Genomic DNA, 20,248 nt, shown 5'->3' with positions numbered 1-20,248 from the left:
GACTAAACAACTGTATTAAAGTGAGACGTGTGAACCACTCTCACTTCGTTTGTTTGCCCCTCACATACACACACACATTGGTCGTTCTCCATGTCCTGTATGAATTTCATTTAATGTCAATCTCCTGTCACTTTCTATCAGAATTCAGTTAAATGTCAGCGCCACTCTGGCCGTGCTGCCTTGTTTATTGCTCTGTGCCCTTCCCGAATGAACATCTACAGGCTATGGTAACACTGGCAGCTTGATTTGAATTGTAAGACAGAGACGCTTGGGATACATTTGCTCCAGGTGCATATAAATGAATGTTTGTGACATTGCAAGGCACAACATCAGCCAGCAGACAGCTGTTTACTCCATCAGAAGATGTACACACATGCACTAAAACACACATACACACACAGCTGCATAGGCAGTTGACACTGATACTGAATTGTTTCACATAGCCAAGGAAGAATTATGACACATGTATTGTTATTTTAAGTCTCAAGCGGCATTTCTACAATATACACATTCTTGGACTTTCATTAAATACAGTTTCCAATAAGATCTTATATAATTCAAGAGAATATGGAATACATTCCAAAGCTCTAAAGTAACTAAAAAAGTAGTCAAAAATATTATAAATACCTTTCACTTTCTTTTGGTCCTGTATTGCCTTTCAGCAGAATATATTGCATGATCGCAAAACATGCTGCCAAAGGTGTGAGAAGGCCAACCAGTGGTTCAAAAAAACTTTACCCTACCAAATAAATTATGGACATGAATGCGTTATGGTGCTTTTATTTTGAAATTCTTCCCAGAAGCATGTCGCAACGACTCCTGCACAAACTGTTTCTTCCTCCCCTCAATGAGTCATGAGTTGCCTGGATGTGAACAACACAATGTTGCTCTGAAATGACGTTCAATCGCCATTTAAGGGCACTAAAAAAATTACTAATTACGGTGATATTTTACTGTACAAATCCTGTTGCCAGTGTTAAGCGCATTGTCTAGCTAACTAGCAGTGCACAAGTGCCCCTTGGACCAGTGAGATTATTTTATTAGGAGCAGTTTAATAGACATAAATCAAAACTGCACACTTTGATGCTGACATCCTGACATGGTTGCAGAGATGACTCTCACCAAATAAACACGTAATTGATGCCCCCCCCACACACACACACACACACACTCACACACACACAATATTTTTGAAATTGCCTGTATTAAAATTTAAAACTGTAAATACAGTGGTACCTTGGGTTAAGTTGATTCTCAAGTCATTCTATGACCATGCTCGAATCTCCAGAAAATGAATCCATGCTGGCCATCTCAAAACCACCCAAAATCAATTTTTAACAAGTTTTTTCATCAGTAAATAATATTTCATTGTCAGTAAAAAGTTTTGTATTGTATAAAGAAACACAGTACAGTGGAACCCCGGTTTACGATGTCCCTGCCTTACATTTTTTTCACTTTGCGACATGGACTGCGATGTTTTTTCCATCCCCTCTTTACAAAATGTTTTTCATCTTATGACATCAAAAACAACAACTTCTCTTCTCAAACATGGCGGTCAATGTGCGTGCGTGACTGCGAGTCACACCACGATCATATGTCACTACATGCGTCACTGCATACATCATTACCATGCTGGTCTGCTATTGGTCGGCGTTACGACTCTCTAAGATACTGGTCTGCTATTGGTCGGCGTCACAGTGTTACCAAGATGGCGACCTAAAGACTTGATCTCGTGTGAGTACTTACAATATCGTATTTCTTGTGCATTTTAGTGCTTAATCAAAACTTTAATGGGTTAGCCATGGGTCCCAAAGATTGCTAGTGATGTTAAAAGGAGATGTAAGAAAATGATTAGTTTGGAAACAAAGCTGGAGATAATCAAGTAATACGAAGAATGCTAGGTTAGGCTAGTCTAGGCTAGGCTCTCGTCGCTAGGGAATATGGCCATAACAAGCTCAAGTCATGTCACTCCAAAGGTAAATACTATAAATCCTTTAAATATTTTATATTTGTTTTTTTTAAATTATATACATGAATATTATATATAAATAGCACTTCCTATACTATTTTGTGACTAATATTTAATATGTTTATACAATTTTGATGTTTTTTATCGGGGGTTTTACGTGCTTTACGTAATTACCCTTGGTTGCTATTGCCTGCCATACGACGATTTCACCTTACGATCCTAACTGCGGAAAAGATAATTTCGTATAGCGGGGTCCACTGTAATAACTTTTGCTCACCCCATAACCTGCAAACACAGAAGGTGTGAGCAGAAAACATGGCCCCACGTGAGGCAATCGTCCTTTCATGTTCTTCATCTTTGAGGTCTATTCGCAGTTGACAAATCAGCTTACATTTTCTGATTTGCAAGGAAAGGAATGCAAAGCAAAGTGAAATGATGATGGCTGGATGTTGCGAAGTGGGCTGCCAGTATCTCACAGTGATGGTCTAAACCACATTTGTACTAACTCGTATTTAAATTTTGACTTGTATCTTAATACAAAGAAATGGTCAAGGGATGTATCTCGAATCATGCACTTGTATTGCTACACACGACTGTATGCACATACTCCATTAACTAATTTTCAAACATTAATTAAGAATTTCGCTAAATTGCAGAGGAAAAGCCATGGGGACTCACTGAAATTTCGACCAACAACACAGGCTAATTTTAGCTCCTCCAAAATACCAAGATGTCAATCTTATAAGATGTAATCCTTTCAAATGGTTACTTGAAGCCATATACCAGTTTCCTATTAGACTAGGATTTGGTGCCATCTTGTGGCCTTTTGGCATGTTACAGTAAACGCACAATAAAAGCAAGCGGTAAGGTATTTTTTTTAAATAGCTGAGGGATGGTTCAACCAAAAAAAACTAAGATGTGAATTTCTCAACCGTGACTAGGTTAGGGTATGATGTATTTTTGTTGTTGTTGATATTGTTGCGCAAAAGTTGCAAATTCCTCATCAAATCATTATCGCCTCCATAAACAGTAATATTATTTGGGTAAAGATATACTGTAGGAGAATTTTCCCTAGACCAAATCCATAAATGTCTCTCCCAGTTTAAGGCTTTTGAACAGGCAAGCCAAGCCATCTTCTGTTTTGTCTGCTACAAAGGAAATTCAGAGCTTCTCTGCACTTGTTTGAGCCGCAGAACCGTGAGTGTATGTGATCAGTCAAGTGTGAACAGTCCCCAGTTCTGCCGTGCTGACCTTGGCTCCCGGCCAGCCGCTGTATCCTGGGCAGCTGTGTCTGTAGGCTACCGCTCTGACAGCCAAAGCTGTGCCGCCTCTGCCGCACGACACCGCCTCTTCCCCTCTACCTTGCCCCCGACTTAATACTGGACCTCTCACGCATTCATCACGACCACATCCTCGCCTCCCAAGCTGCGGTCACACACTCACCTAGGATATAGTGTCACGAGAGGACTTTTAAATACGTTGCGAGCTATTGGGAGTCTGGCAGAGCAATGGCCTGCCTACTGCTATGGTAATCTGACAGTTATTTAGCCACTAGTGCTAGCAGTGCCCTGTGGCAGCAATGACAGCTTGTGTTAGCGTCCTTTATGGATTTAGGCCACTAGTGGTTAACTCAAGGTTCTATGATTGATGATCTAGCAGTTCCAGGATAACAAACACAAGACTGACCATTATCCCTCCCACCTCAGTTTTCCTTCCTTCTCCAGCAGCCATGCTAGCCTTTTCCTGCATCACACGGGCAGTCAAAGGCCACACGTAGAGGACTGATTAAAATATTTATTACCAACAAGCACTTTTTTTTTTGGCTTTCTTTGATTTAATTATGTCGATAGTTTAGCATCTTCTGGTTCTGCTGCAGTGGAGAGGAAACACTCATGTCAGTTATGGACTGTAGAACTGTGAGAGAAGGATTGAGTGTGTATGTATGTTTACTCGATCTTCTCACAAGACTTTCGTTGTCATTGAATCTGTTCATGGTGTGATTAACAGTGTGTGCGGCCCGGCAGCAGCACAATACGGAATCTTATAGATTCCCCTCTACAAAGAGAAACCCTTCGCTGCCTTTGAAATTCCTCCATCACCATCCACTCACCAAAAAAAGATGGATAAAAAGATTTTTTTGGGGACTGTATATTGGATTCAAAGTCTAGAGTCTGGAAATACAACCCAACTGCTATTCGCAATCTCCCTGGTAGTAGCTAATGCAGCTCGGATAGTTGTGTTTGACTGAAGCACATAAGGATTTGGGATTAGGACTCTAACAGCGAGTGTCTTTCATTACTTTGGACCCTGAGTTTTCAAAAACCATGCTGTGGCTGATATTTAGACCTAAGCCTCTGTAGCAGATAACTGACATGAAAAGGTACTGTTAAGCCGCAGGAGAAAAAAAAGAGCATTATTTTTCAAGCTGCAGGTTCCTGTGAATGATGTTGGATTGTATCTTTCAGATATTTCTTCTACCTAACAACTTTTTGATACTTTGAATTATATTTTTAAATAGAAAAAGCTCTATTGAACTCAAAATGTCACCTGAGGAGGATTTGGACCCAGCCAGAAAGACAGGGCACAGTAGAACAGTAGAAAATGTTTATACACAAAAACTCAACATAACCACAACTCGGAAAACTGGACTTGGAAATTAAACTTGAAGATTGAGACTTGGAAAACTGACTCTGAAACTTGACTTGGAAAACCATGGTTTAAACGAGAACTAGTAGACACTGAAAGGGAACAGAAAGACAGTTCGACTTAATGTTTTGACAATGTGTTACTGAGAAGCTAGACCTTAAGTACTGTCAGACATAAATAATGAATTTCATAATAAAGCATACAAAAAAAACTTAAGCAACTATATGTTGAATGATAATCAAGGAAGACACCAGTTGCAACCAATTAAAACTGTACATGCAGGTCCCTGTATGACTGAATTGGTAAATACAAAAAATGACAAAAGGTGACAAATAAATAACCATTGTGACAAATACTTGACCATAACAACGGCAAATATTACTACACAACTATCTACACGATAATATTATGACTGGTATTACTACAGAAAGCCCATTTTTAAGAGACGTAAGAGACCAAGAAAAGTTTTTATCTTGCAACCCTTAAGAATAAATAAATTCCTTCCTCACTACTAAGAGTATACACAATTGTATTATTATACAGACATCTCCTCCTACTCATTAAGCGTATGTCATTTGACTCAATTAGTGAAGTTGCCCAATAATGTGCTTAATATTGTGATCTCTTCCCCCAGGCTTTCACAGACAGCCCTCATTATGGTGATCATTTGAGTGACAGTCGATTAGTGTCTCATGAAGGATTGTCCCCGACACCTTTTATGAACTCCAACATAATGGGTAAGTAAGTGATTCTTTTCTGCTCGCTCTGTCATGCCCTTTGGTAGTGGAAAGACATCGTGTTAAAAAAAAATGCTTTGATGGCGTTAGGGCACATCATTCATCCTGGAGGCAGCCGTATTGAGTGACTTTCCAGGCTACTGGGATATTTTTTCCCCTCTCCTGCTGTCTTTAGTCTCTCTGTTAATCCCCTCTCCGTTACTGCAACTCCCTTTTTCGCCTCCTGTGATGACCCTCCCCGTGGCTACAAGTCACACCATCAGTATAGCTTTCTGTCATTAGAAGCTCTCCTGACCATCATAACTTCCCTAAACAACTAACATTGTCAGTAGAATGGAGGATGTTTGTGTGACGGCTTAAACAAGACACATAATAATTGTCTAAATCTTTTCTAGACTTTTTTTTTAGTAAGGATGGGAAGTGATAAGATTTTTTTAATGATCAATAATGAAAAATGAACAGGTGTATTAGCATCCACTGTGTTTTATCTCTGACTTAGAACAGCCCAGCAATGCTGATTGGTCCATTTTGCTGTCTCTATGCTTAATGTTTTATTGGGCACAAAACATCAACTCACTGGGCATCTGCCCTATTTACCAGGTGGTCAGTCCAGCCCTGATTGTATCTGTAAACATTGAGATACATGTTCAAAAGCAAGATAACCTTACAAACCCAATAGTGAGGTCTGTAGAGCTCATGTCAAGCAACATTAGAGTTGAGAACCTTTAAAAATAAAATCTCACATTTTCTTCAGATTTCTCCCCCCTCTTAATTTTTTCATGAAAAAATGTCAAAATGCCAGAAAATAAATCAGTAAAATGTGGTGGTGTGTATTTTTGACTATGGTGATTCAGTGCTACTACACAAATAAACTTCACTTGACTTGTTGTGAAATACCTCTGTAAACAAATGAACAAATGTAGCATAGTAGCACATTGTATGAGATTGATAAAGTGCATATTTGAAACTTTTTTTTAACATAGTTAAAGATAATCATTACAATTTGAATCACTTAGGATACAAAGAAAAGTATTTAGATAAGGTGCTGATAATGTAATTGTATACCACCTATACAATGACGATAAAGACTTTATATTGTGTTCTATGCAAGACATGCTTGTCCCCCCCCCCCCCCCCATTCTGATTTAATACATTTTGGTAAGGAAGACCAGCCTGACCACTGCTTCTGGATTGAGGTGCTTGACCTTTAGAGATGTGCAACACGACTGCTTCAATCATTGCTCTTCATCGTGCCTCTTTCTTATCATATGTGCTTTCTTGTGTACTCCTGACTCCTCCAGAGTATGCTGCTTTTTAGTGAAAGTTTATTGGTTGACGCGATCCTTTTCCCCTCGCAAAGCTTGACATTTTACATACAAGAGTGGGCGCCTCGGTTTTAATTGCTGAAAAAGTTTGTTTTGCTGATGTTTTTTGGCAACGGGCTTTCAACAAACATTGTAGCATAGTGTTACTTGTTCCACATCTGACGCCAAAGAGCCAAACCACTGACGATACAACTCCTGTCATAGGGACAAACAGTGCGCTTACTTTAGCTATAGCAATGTTGTGTTAGCCTACTGTTTGGCGTGAGTGTTAAGGAAACGAGAGGAAGGGGGAAGTTCATGAGGGCGAAACGTGCAGCAGCAACAGGGGAAGAACATTTCGATTATATTATTTTTAAAATCGTCTGTAATTTTTGTTTAAATTATTCTAAAATAAAGAAAAAGATATATCTCCTAGGCCTACTCTATATAATGGTGATGATTGAAACATTTGGTTAGAAAAAAATGCAACTTTATAATTTTATGACTTAACCAACAATTGAAAAAATTTACGTTGCTTTGCGTTGTAAAGATCCAATCGGCACAACTGTATTGCTTTGCGTGTTATGACATGACATATCTCCTGGCTGATATTAATAAAACAATCGGGAGTAAAAATGGCAAATGATACTCTATCAAGGATTTGAAACATTGGGAACTGATTCTCGACAAGAATCAGTTTTCGATGCCCATCTCTATTATTTACTGTTCCCTGATTTCGGTTTCTTATATGATTGCACCCTTTGTAGAATCATCTCTGCTTTGTGGCTCTTTGCTGCTATTTTCAATGACTACTGTATTTCTCCGTACAAGTAGAGGTTATTTTTCCTCATTTTCAGCCAGCATATTAGGGGAGTCGATTTATAACCGCATAACTCAACACCAGACCAATTTTTTCACATATCTGTTTTTAAATAACATTAATTTGAATTTGAAATTTATCATATAGTGTCATGTACAGGGCTTACAATGATTAAATATACCTCTAATTCTATATATAGCAATAGAGTCTTTGCAAAGAACATCGTAAATATCCACTTTCGTCAAGCGCTGCCAACTTGCCTCTTTTTGTCGTCAGTAAGGCTGCATGGATTTCGCTATCCTTTGAAGCATTATGAAAAAGAAAAGATGGCTTGACTTGTCCCCTTCAGTCCTTGGACATATGCTTGAACAAGCCGCTCAAAACAAAAATGCGAGCGCAGTGGCACGTATGGGTGTCAGTAGGTGGGGAACGAAATACAGCAAATGGCAACCTTCGATGCTCTGATCTCATCACAGTCGTCACTTAGGTAAAGGAAGCTAGGGAGAATATACCAAGTAAGATGATGAACAAATAATTTCTGAAGACCTCCATTTCAAACAAATTGACGGATCCGAAGATGACTAGTCATGGAAGAGTAACGAGGATGTATAAACAGATGACGAGGAGGAAGAACAGCATGTCTGGGAGTTATATTCATACATTACAATAGGAGGAACTATTTGGCATTTCAGATAGTTATGATAACCTTTAGGCCTTTTAAAAAAAATAATATACAGCTGTGTCTAAAAATAAGGCATTGATATTTAAAATAATTTTATTGTTGCATCATTATTGTCAGCATTTGTGTCTACGCGCACACATACATTGCCTCACTCTCTTGTCCTGCCCCCCCCCATTCATCCAAATTGCAATTAAAAAAAAGGGGGGAGGTTGACTTATACACGATATTGACTTGTACTCTGAGAAATATGGTAACTAATTATTTGTCAATATGCAGCTAAGTGTTATTTTGTACCCTAACTTAGATGTGATGTTTAACCACTGGACAGGTTTATGGCTAATCACATCTCACCTCATTCTGTGATGTCCTCATAGCCTGTTTGTTCTCAATGTGATAAGGCCTCGATTGTATGATTTTTGTTTTAATCTAGACATTCTTGTTTTTCTTTGTTGAACTTAACTGAAGATATACTACATCTATAATTGTGTGCCATGTACGGTACTCAATATGATTGTGGTGCATTTATCTTTCAGAAATAGACTGTTTGATAAGCGTGCCTTTGCCCATTGAAAACCAGGAGTATGATGGTGATGATGATAATAACAACAACAACAATAATAATAATACTGATCATAATAATAATACTAATTTTATTCTTTTTTTTTTTTTACTTTTTGATAGGCTATTTCAATAGATGTGCAAACTTACAGTAGCTGCACTCCTGGTCAGTCATTGTAAGGCTGCTGAAACCATTTTTAGACTAGTTCAGTAATCTAATACATGAGTGCACATGCTGACTACTGTATGTCATAATCAGTTTCTGCTTACTTTACAATCATCACCAAAAAGAAACGCTTATTTCACAACAAGCAACAGATCATGAACAGTTCTTCAAAAAAGAAGCCAAGCTATTGCTTGAAGCTTTTGATTGCCACTCCTTGTAGCTTGTATTGTCAAACTGAACATAAACTAAAGAAAATTACATGGTCTGTATTTAACCAAACCACATAAATTTGCCTAATGAATGTCTTAATTGCTTAGTGCTAATCCGAAATTCAAAACACCATAGGCACCAAACAGTGCAGCAACACAAAAACACAGACAATAATCAATATGATGTCAGTAGGCATAGAAACACAAAGTCATGATGTTTTAAACTATCATACTGTATTGTTACTTGCAGTGTGGTAGTTAAAGGGACACTGTGTAAGATTTGACAGCAGGAGGTGCTGCATTTCCCATTGTCCGTAGCTATAACAAACATGGCAGGCTCCGGAGAAGTGCCACCCCCCATGTAATATAATTTAATAATAACTTGACTGAGAATTATATTTAAAACATACTCTTGGTAATTAAGAACACATTTATTTGCAAGTTTTTGAAATTTGGAATCATCATAATTTATCCCTTTTGAATGAAAAACGGTCTAAATCTTACACAGTGTCCCTTTAAGGGGGCTTCCATTGCACAATACCCACTCTACTCATCTTTCAGGTGGTCGGTTTTCTCCTTCACAATAATACCATGAAAACTGCAAAAATTATGCCACAATGACTTTGTCATTTCTACCCAGTTAACGTCAAATGCAACCATGACACAATGACAAATCTGCCAAATCACCCAAAGAAAAAACAGTACTTAAGTGCCACTATATTTAGCATTTTCACTCATTTTTCAAGGCCGACCCAATATTGTGTGCTATGTCTATGTAAACATGGGTGGTATTATATGAAAAAATGTATTTGACGTGAATTTGATTATTTCTTAATTTTATTACTATTTAAAAAGACGAGAATTCTCATCCATGGCACCTAAAACGTTAAAATAGTTCCTAACCCTACCTGCTTTTGCCAATGGGAAATTAGTCTGTGCGAGTACAACCCACCGCTTGATTTACATAGTTGTCAACGACACCTGAATGACCACCTCATTTCTATCCAGGAAACGTCAAATGTTACTATGACACTATGATGTCAAATCAGTTCACCCAAAGGGAAACCAGTACTTAAAATTGTTCCTTGCCTGCTTTTGCCAATGGAAAATTTATTTTAGCGAGTATAACCCACCACTTCATTAACATAGTTGCCATGTGTGAAGACACGACTTGGGCTATAATCCATTTACTAACCTCGACGTCATGCACTGCATGCTGCCTTACAAACTGCCGGACAGGTGGACACCACATTTCTCATATTTATAGTGCAATATATCGTCGACTTTCCTCATTGTTTCGTTACTTATGAAGATTAGACATAAAAATGTCACACATTTGGACCTTTTTTTTCAACCACACTATTATGGTAAATGGACATTGCACTTAAATAGAAGTTTTTGACCCGCGCTACCGCCTGAGCCACAGCTGCTCCATACAGTACTTAGTTGTCATATTCAAGTAAATTACTATCACTATGACACCGTGTATGATGCTCAATGTTTGAGCTTCTATAGTCCAGAACTGCCCCACATTCAGCAGTCTTAATTATCCACAGGGTTAGAGAGTTCATATCCCCAACAAGAAGTAGCGAGATGTAATTACCTAATACGATTTTTTTTTCCCTCATGTCAGCTGAATGAGGAATGTCTGGTGGGATGTTGGGAGTGCTTGCTATCAAGCTATCTGCCTAATTACCGCACGGAATGAACTCCAACTGAAGGAACTGAACTCTCCCCTTCTCTATATTGCATTGTGGCTGGTACTTAATGTTTTGTAATTATTTAATGTCCTTAATGAACTGACCTAATTTTCCTTTGTTTGACTTTACCTGGTAGTGTTCAACATGAAGCCAATGAGTAGACCCGCCTGTATTCAATTATGAGTAGTAGCAGAACAGAAAAACGTCAGCATTCTTAAAGTGATAAATATGTCATGACAGAATGTTTGGAGACATTGTTTTTTTTAATGTAAATCTGTCACATGTCTCTAGTAACCCTCTCAAACATTCAAAGTTAATCTTCATCCTCACTATATCTTTGCATTAAATCCTTCAATCTATATGCTTTATAGCCATGATGCAACTGCTGACTTGTAAATTCATAGTCACGTTACCCTCAGTGTGCCTCTTCCATATTACACATCCAGCTTTGGCTCTACATCCTAACTAATCATCTTAATGCTGTCATCAACACACAAATAGGCACATGAATCACACGTCCACATGTGAACTCAACGTGACTACCTGAGAGGGACAGAGCTGTTCTATAGCTGTTCTATAGCTGTTCTATAGACACCATGATTCACATCTATGTAGTGTGCTTTCTGCAACATACTGGCAAAGTGATACCATGTTCTATGGTCACTGAGGTCACAAGCCCCCCCCCCAATAAATAAATAAGTTAAATATATTTTGGTCCAAATGGTGCTTTATGAGTTTTTAGAAACCTGTTGGAACCGTTGGAAACCTGCATTTAAACACAGACATAAACAATACCCACATTCCACATTTACTTACCCGCATGGTTTCTTCGGTGAACTTATGTTAAACTGTAGTTTTGATTGTATAATTTTAAATGTAACATACATCTCCAGTTCATATAACAGGAACATAGTGTTGTAAATGGAGAACGAGGCTATGGTGCAGTACAGTTTAGAGGATGGAGCTGGTCATTATGCTGAGCTGCAGGGTGTGCTTATCTATTACAGAGGTCAGTGGAGCATGAAGAGCTGAAGACGAGCTGAAAGAGCGCAAATCCTTTTTTTCCATCCCCATGCCGCCCATATCTTGCACATTCCCACCCTTGTGCCCCTCTTGGCCCATCTTGGCCTTACCCAGCCTTTCTCTCCTTCGGCCCCGGCCCTTAGCAGTTGACTGGGAAGGCGGGCCAGCTGCAGAGGATCAGCTGTAGGCTCAATAGGCCTCAGGGGAGGAGTGGCTGTGTCTTTATAGTGGAAATAACCGAGATTCGACCAAGATATTAGGACTTAATGATTCTCCAAGATTCAGCTGCAGGGATCACAACTTCTTGGTAGTTATTAGCACTGCAAAATAGTTTTTTTTTTTTTTTTTTTTTAATCAACTACATATTCTAATGGATAATTATTAGAAAATGAGACAGAATAAGCGCTGTTTTGTTCCAATGTGTTGTTGGTCCAATCAGAAGAGCACCATTTCACCTGCCTGAGCTTCCAATCCTGGCTCCAAACACCTGCAGCCACACATTCCACAAGCTTGGCAGACATATGCACAGACCTCTATATTTAGCCACTACAAGTATATATTTTGCCAAAGAAGATTGGGAGTAAGCACCGGGACATTACATATCACAATAATCTTGAATTAAATTACATCAGTGATTATATATGGGCTCTCTACTAATTACAGTGGATTACATTTAGTTGGATAACTTACAGAATTCTTGTGAGAGCAACCTTATTCAGTGACCTCAGAGTGTTCTATAATTGAGATTTGTTAAGGAAAAGCTGCTTTATTTGCTGTAATGCTGTAATACGTTCACACCAAGACCGAAAAAGTGTTTTGCCACGCTCAATTTGCTGGAGTTTTGCTGTGGGTGTTTACAGGCAAATGGCTGCTTCCTTCACATGCACTGGCGAAAGGCAGAGTTGTCACTTGGTAGAACGCTGTTGTGCAATTAACAGTAAGAGCACTGCCAAGTATTTCTGCTACTTTTCTAGGATTGAGTCCTTTCTCCTACAGCACCTTTATATTTTTTTGAGTATCGTGTCCCTCTCTGTGGCAAAACTGCCCTGATAGAAACTAAACCTGTCCACAAACCGGCCACCATGATTAGTTTCTGCTCCCTGTGTGTGACATTGAAGGTTTCCGCAGTTGATAGGCTGTCGTGATGCGAAGAGCGATAAAAGTTAAATGTTTTGAACTTTGACAAATAGGCAAAATAAGCTAAATTTCACGTTGCTTTTCGTATGTTGTAATCTAAATGCGTCCTTGCTATCACCCAATGCGCATTGGTGCCCCTTCACATGAACTATATTGACTGTAATCTGAATGCGTCACCTGTTTTGCTGTCCATGCAGTCAGTGTAGACACAGCATTAGGGTCAATATAGCTATATTACGTAGGGACGTGTTGTGATGATATCCTGCATGTCAAACAGGCAAGTTGACTGTAATACCACATGACACGGGCAATTCTTCGACGTCGACCTAGAATCGAGCCAGTAGCTAACCAAATATGAAAACAGGGAAGCAGAATTTACACTTGAAATTCCAATCTATTACAACAGTATTTACAGTATAACATCTTCACAACTCTCTCTTACGTCCTCACCGTACTCCTTCAGTCACGCGTTCTCACTCTCGTCTGCGATCCACTTGGGGATAGCTATTGGTGGTACTGTAGTCAACAGTCGATCAGCTCATGAGCACTCCAATACAACATGTGATTGGCAGGAGTGAATTACAAATCCTTGACAGGAACGGATCACATCTTGTCTCGTTCAGAGTACAACACACTTTCTCACTGTTGACTTACCATGAAAGGCACCCTTGACCGGTGGCCAGTCAAGTGCATGGATAGTGAAATGGATATTGTATGAGTGAATTAAGTTTTGTATGTGAACCACCCACTACACTACCATTGGACACAATGCTGCAAGAGAATCTGGAACTCCATTGTTATTGCATATATTGAAAGCAAGTGACAAATAATTTATTCTCATGTTTCCCATGCTAAGCTGTTTTTGTATTTAGCGGATTTCTTGAAATGTATCCCTTGTGTTTGAAGCTGGAACCGCATTCCAAAGCCATGCGTGTATCGCTTATTGTCCTTCACCTCAATTCTCTGTTGTTTGGCTGTCCAACAGTTGTTTGGCATCCGATACCAAACATTGACACATACTTGATGTTTCATGCTGACTGGATTGTAATATCCAGCTGGGAGAAATTCTCTCAGCTTGTTAAATGCGCACTGTTTCCCTCGGACAGCTGGTAAAGGGATGCAAAGGAACATGTTAGCAGCATCCATTACAGTGTTGGTGTTCACATGGCGGGAGACGTTATTAGGGAGTCCATCACCTCACTCCTCTTAAGAGAATGGATGTGTGATTATGAAGTCATCAGCCATGAACCTTTGCGGCTTTGGAGAAGCACCCCTCCTCATGGGTCCTCAGGGTGCCATTGATTGGTGACCATGTGTTTGTGCCTGATAGACTGTGAAATGGTGTGTTGCTGCACGGCTGTGTCACACCTGCGTCCCACCAATGTGATTGATTGGTTTGGTCATGTGGAATGTTCCCATCTGGTCGACAGTAATGCATTTTTTCCCCTCATTTGCGAATAAAAAGCACAGGCAGGAGAATAGCAGAGCTTGGGAAAAAGGCAAAGGCCACAGGAAAATATTTTTTCCCTTACATTTTCCTTTTTTTCTTCTCAAAATTTGAGGGGAAAAAATTAAATTGACCAAGCTTTGGCATCTGATTACTTGAGATAGGGATAAATACAATCAGGAAATCCACATATCTAACAGAAATTGATTTTTCCAATGCAGTCAATGTAGCTTTACATATTGAAGGGATACCTTTCTTAGCAGTGAATATAATCTTTTATACCCCTAAGCCTAATGTGTTATTTTTAGAGCAGTGAAATGATGAATAATGATAATTTGCACATTAGGTCCTTGAATAACTCAGTTTCCTTTTCATCTCAAGACAGATGAAAAACGGTGATTACCGGTATCAAGCGTCAGTCATGAAAAGGTTAATGCATTACAAGAACGAGATGGTTTAAATGCCATTTGTGTTGATTATCGGACGCTAATGCAACAACCCTTGTTATTTTGTTTTTCATTCTTGCATCCCCCCCGGCTTGATATCTCTTAATCATGATCTTTTTTCTTAAATTGATCTAGTTATTCTACCTAATAGCTAATTATACATCAGGCTGCATGAGCAGATGCATTTATCTTCATGGTACCTAATAATCAGTGGCATTTCAACAAAGGAAAAAAATGCAAATTAGAACTCATTAACATTTGCTCTTGCTGTGTTGAATAAGTCACTACTGACAAGGCCGTATGCAGAAATTGATGTTGATCTCGTGGCAAAGGAGAACTGTTTCCTCTGTATTATGAGCTCATCATTCTCCATCTTGCATGCACAGCACTGTCAATGCCACGCTGGATTTCAGGAAGTTGGTTTGATGGTACCCCTTCTCTGTCTCCACACATCCCTCTTGACCTAACCTTTAATCTAGTCAGCTTTCATTTACTTTCTTAATAGAGTTGGTAGAAGCATCAAAAGCTTTGTACCTAAGGACAAAAATTCTTAAGGAAATAAACCACAGGTGTCGAACTCCAGTCCTCGAGGGCCGGTATCCTACATGTTTTCAAACCTTTTCTCTCAAAAACACCTGATTCAAATGATTGGGATCATTTTGAAGCTCCTGCGGAGCTTGCTAATGAGCTAATTATTTGAATCAGGTGTGTTGGGGAAAGAAAACCGGAAAACATGCAGGATGCCGGCCCTCGAGGACTGGAGTTCGACACCTATGAAATAAACAAAAGGGCTATTTCAAATGAAAGTGTACTGAGGCCATTCAAGCATGTAAATACAATATTACTGAATAAAATCAAGGATATCACTGTTTTATGTTTAATGGGTCAATGCTCAGAATCGGGTTGTCACTAACGAGTATTTCAATAGTCGATTAATTAGCGATTATTATTACAACTAATCACAGTTATTTTTATATATTACTTGAAATTAGCTAAAGCTAAAAGTCAGATCCAAGTCAGATAACCTCGTGAGCCCTTTACTTGACCTCAAAAACATTACAGTGTATTTAATTAAATACACACACGTTTCACAACTTGTGTAATTCTATTCATTAAATAAATAAAATAAATGAAATTAAAGTGAACTTGTGCTGTAAAATATTTGCAACTTTCAAGTAAAAATATAAACAAAAATGTAGTCCAGTAGTATAATAATGTTTGTTTAAGTGATATATATATATATATATATATATATATATATATATATATATATATATATATATATATATATATATATATATATATATATATATATACGTATATATATATATATATATATATATATATATATATATATATATATATATACATGTATATATGTATATATGTATATATATATATATATATATATATATATATATATATATACGTATATATATATATATATATACATGTATATATATATATATATATATATATATATATATATATATATATATATATATATATATATATATATATATATATATATATATATGTGTATTGCTGCTGCTGTTTAAACAAACAAAGGAATTTATTTATTTATTTATTTTGATAAGTGCAGGAGTGAATGTGGAAGCAGTGGATTTAGAGTGCTTTTGTTTGAAATGCTCATAAAATGTGGTTACATGGAATGCAAATTCAGTTTTACACAGCCTACATGTCACTGACTTTGCAGGCTAGTTGTTGGTGAAATGCTTCAATGCTTTAGAGTGTTTTTTTCATGCACTACATTGCTGCTTGTGCGGCTGTTGTTGCTGCTGCGCCATGATTTGAGAACAATGTTTTCATAACCTCCACCAAGCACTGTGATTTTTCTTAGAGGAGGGGGGTTAAGGAAGTGACACAATGAGGGTGTGAGGGAAAACTGTCATGGTTTGTTGGGTTGTGGGTTTATTTTGAGGGGTTCTGTTTCTGTTTACGTTTATAGTTCCGGTTTCTGCCCCTGTCGCGTCTGCCTGCGTTAGTTTTGATTTAGTCCACCTGTCTGTTACCTGCGCCTCGTGTCCTCCAATCTGCTCCCTTTGCCTGTTGTCCCTGCCCAGCTGCCATGTGTTAGTTTGATTAGTTTGTGAATGTATTTAAGCCTAGTGTCTGTTACAGCCCGTGTCGGATCATTGTCTCTGTCGTGTCAGGTCATTGTCGTCTTGTAGTCCCGTCTCGTCTCGCCCATCAGTTTCGTGTATTCCTGCCAGCCTGCCCGTAGTGTTTGTTTTCCGTTTTTCCAGCTTGCCTGCGCCCTTAGTTTTTGCCGTCCTGTTTTTCCCGCTTTTTGTTCCCGTTCGTTGTATTAATAAACATGGATTTCATCAACCCCCTGTCCCGACGCTCCCCTGCTTTTGGGTCCTCCGCAACCACGCCGGCGTTCACACCCGCCGTGCACCCCCGTGACAGAAAACACTTCCACTATTCTTTTGTAAGTAAGCACAAGTTGCGCCTGAAAGGACCAAATGATGACTAAAATAAATTAAAAATAAATTAAATCTACTCGACAACACCGTGTATTGATGACAGCCAGCTCAGAACCAAGGCCTTGTTTTCTTGAAAATGATAATAATGTAAATGATATTTCTTTGGTGTTCAGAGATGATAATTTCATATGAAGGTGCTTTGTAACTTCGTTTTGTCATTGTCGGGATCTTATGTAAAGTGTGACTGCATCATTTATATTGTTTGTTAGTCCTTCAGTTTATTTATTGTACTCATGAGATAATTTTCCAGAAATGTTTGATTGCACGATACATAATTTTTAGCGATATTCATTAAATGACCTCTCAGCGTTTTCTGAGTTGTAAAACATTGGACTTTAATTTCAATTATATTCAGTTCAATTAAGCCATTCTATTAATCCCAGTCGGCAGTTCATTTGCAGCTTCCTTGTCTTGACATTCAGCCTCACCGACGTCAACCAGATTGATTGTTAAAAATATCAAAGGAGCCATTAAAATGTAATGGAACAAATTATCATGATAGATTCTAAAAGTAGTCATTATTCAATTCATTCCAAATGTCGTTTTAATGTATTTTTTTAAAATTATTATTTAGTGTACGATAAAATGGAAACTGTAAAAATAACTCAGTGGAGACCAACAGGAAATGTGATGAAAGTGAAGAAAACATTTGAGCTGATATACGTTAAGCTAATTTGTTTTCTACATAAAAATGTTTTCGTCATCCTGCACTGTGTTTTTTCCACAACTATGACTGTCCTTAGAGCAAGAAAAATGGACTCGATTGCTGGATGGAGAAAAAATGCTCTTGGAATGTATCTCACGGGTACCATAGCATGCTCTCTAATTGCTTGTTTTTGTGGTGAGGGTTTTGAATTGATCCCTGGAGACTCTTAGGTCACTACCTCTGGTGTTATCAAAACATGTGTGGCTCGATAGAAGGCCACACTGTGCTACGGTGCAGCCCTGAGATCAATAAGCACACTGAAAAACTAATCGGCTTTGACTTTTCATAACCTAATTTTCTTTTTCACTGCACAGTGTTAAGCTTGATTTCCAAATTAAAATGTGAATGTCAATGATTTATTTGAATTCATATTAATCCCCCAAAATGTTAATTGATATTAACAACAAATGTATACACTGGAATTATGAGTCAGTTTTAACGTATTCCAATTTCACCATCATCATTTTTGTCATGATTCACTGGTGATGGTGTGAAATGTGACAGTAATTTGAGGTGAATATTTGTGTTGCCTTTGGCCAAAACATACGACAACCCGAGCCACTTTTGATAAAAGACTCGTGACAGCAGCCTGTAGTATACAAGAAATGGCAATAGTCTCAAACCTTGAGGAAATATCTTCTGAGGTCTGTGGAAACAATAGTTGAGCTGCAACATAAAGTGCTATATTTAGCTTTTGGACTGGGCACAGACTCATCACTCAGATGACGCCATCCCTTCTGTTGTGCACACACTGTGGGAGACAAATAACATTGCTACTACTCTGCAATTATTAAGGCCATTACTTTCTAGCGGGTTTTCCACTGCGTTTGTTTATCTTCTCCAAAATAATGACTCCCAAGCTGAGAGACAGTGAACCTATTGGTAAGTAATGGTATTAGGCTTTGGCATAGCCATCATACATTAATCATTAAGTCATCATTATGTTGACTGTAAGGAAATGAATATTCATTCATTGCATCTTAAAGTAATGTAATTAAATCGTAGTCCACGAATTGGCTAAAAACTGTCATATAATCTCATCTAATTTGAAGTCTTAAAACTATATTATGCTCCCATTATCCAGGGCCGCCCTGTTTGTACAGTGAAGATTTGAAAGTGATATGCAACAAAATCTGAATCCACCTCTTTTACCAAATTATCCAAAAGAGCCCATTTCCTCCCATACACACTGCACAATACACTCTCTTTCTTTCCCCAACACTCCCCAACCCTACTTGGCACGCTCCTGTACAGCTGCATCACCCCATTTTACTGTTCAATACAACACCATCTTTGAAGTTCAGAACATTCTGATAAAATTCTGATAAAAACACTAAAATCAAAATGACTTGGGCCTATAGTTTATGCTCCAATGTCAGTTGTGAGAACATCTTAATGTGAAGGCTGTTTTAATTCTAAGTCACATTATGAGCGAACCTGTTTATTTTAATGAATAATTCCCTGAGGGTATTTTGCACTTGTTAAAAGTATTTATGTTCATCTATTATATATTGTGTTATTGATACAAGTAAGAAAGGAGAGAGGCACTATTTTGTGGTGTGTGATTACTCACGTTTGTTACAATTTAGTTATTAATTGATATACTTGAAAACAGTGCGTGATCTTATATTTCCAGTTTTTGTGCATTAAGGTGGAATGGGTGTTTTTATGCCAATTGTCTGACAGTTGAACCCTATTGCACATTTGACAAGAAGTGTATCTCCTGTTGTTTCCATAAACCAATGTTTCTCAACTATATTTTGCCAGGCCCCCCCTAGAAAAGAGAAAACTCCCCCCCCCACCCCCTCAGTCGATGCACTGAATATAAATAAGATTATTGTTGATGAAAATTGTTTTAAGTATACCTACCTATGTATCCTTTTTAACATTAACAACAGAAAAACGCAATACAAATCAATTTCAACAACTGGTAATTACTTTTATCATGTGTATACGGGTTATAGCTTAGTCTAAAACGGAAAAAAAAAGAAGAAGCAAATGCACCAAAGTGCCTGAAACTAAAAGAAAATGATGAAAAGTATTACTTTATTGCAATTACATTCCACATGACAAAAACAAAGCCTTTTTCCTGGGATCGTCCGTGCCCCCCCCCCCCCCCCCCCCCCCCCCCCCCCCCCCCCCCACCTTGCAGCTAAAGAAGAAAAAACTTCCACACGTTGTTTGTGGT

The 20,248-nt window shown here is 38.2% G+C and overlaps 1 protein-coding gene across 1 annotated transcript in view; it reads left to right on the top strand.

Annotated features, from left to right (window-relative positions):
* tcf12 (transcription factor 12) overlaps positions 1–20,248 on the top strand; it is a 76,933-nt gene that overhangs the window by 14,427 nt on the left and 42,258 nt on the right. Inside the window, exon 5 of the mRNA XM_088413025.1 lies at positions 5,250–5,352. Within this exon, the coding sequence (XP_088269151.1) occupies positions 5,250–5,352 (103 nt within the window). The remainder of the gene's footprint in view (positions 1–5,249; positions 5,353–20,248) is intronic.

The sequence above is a fragment of the Hippichthys cyanospilos genome, chromosome 4, assembly GCF_059441005.1.
Source record: "Hippichthys cyanospilos isolate Australia breed blue-spotted pipefish chromosome 4, RoL_Hcya_1.0, whole genome shotgun sequence".
In the NCBI taxonomy this organism is placed as follows: Eukaryota; Metazoa; Chordata; class Actinopteri; order Syngnathiformes; family Syngnathidae; genus Hippichthys; species Hippichthys cyanospilos.
Note: the sequence above shows the minus strand (reverse complement) of the source record. Positions and strands in the feature narration are given on the sequence as shown.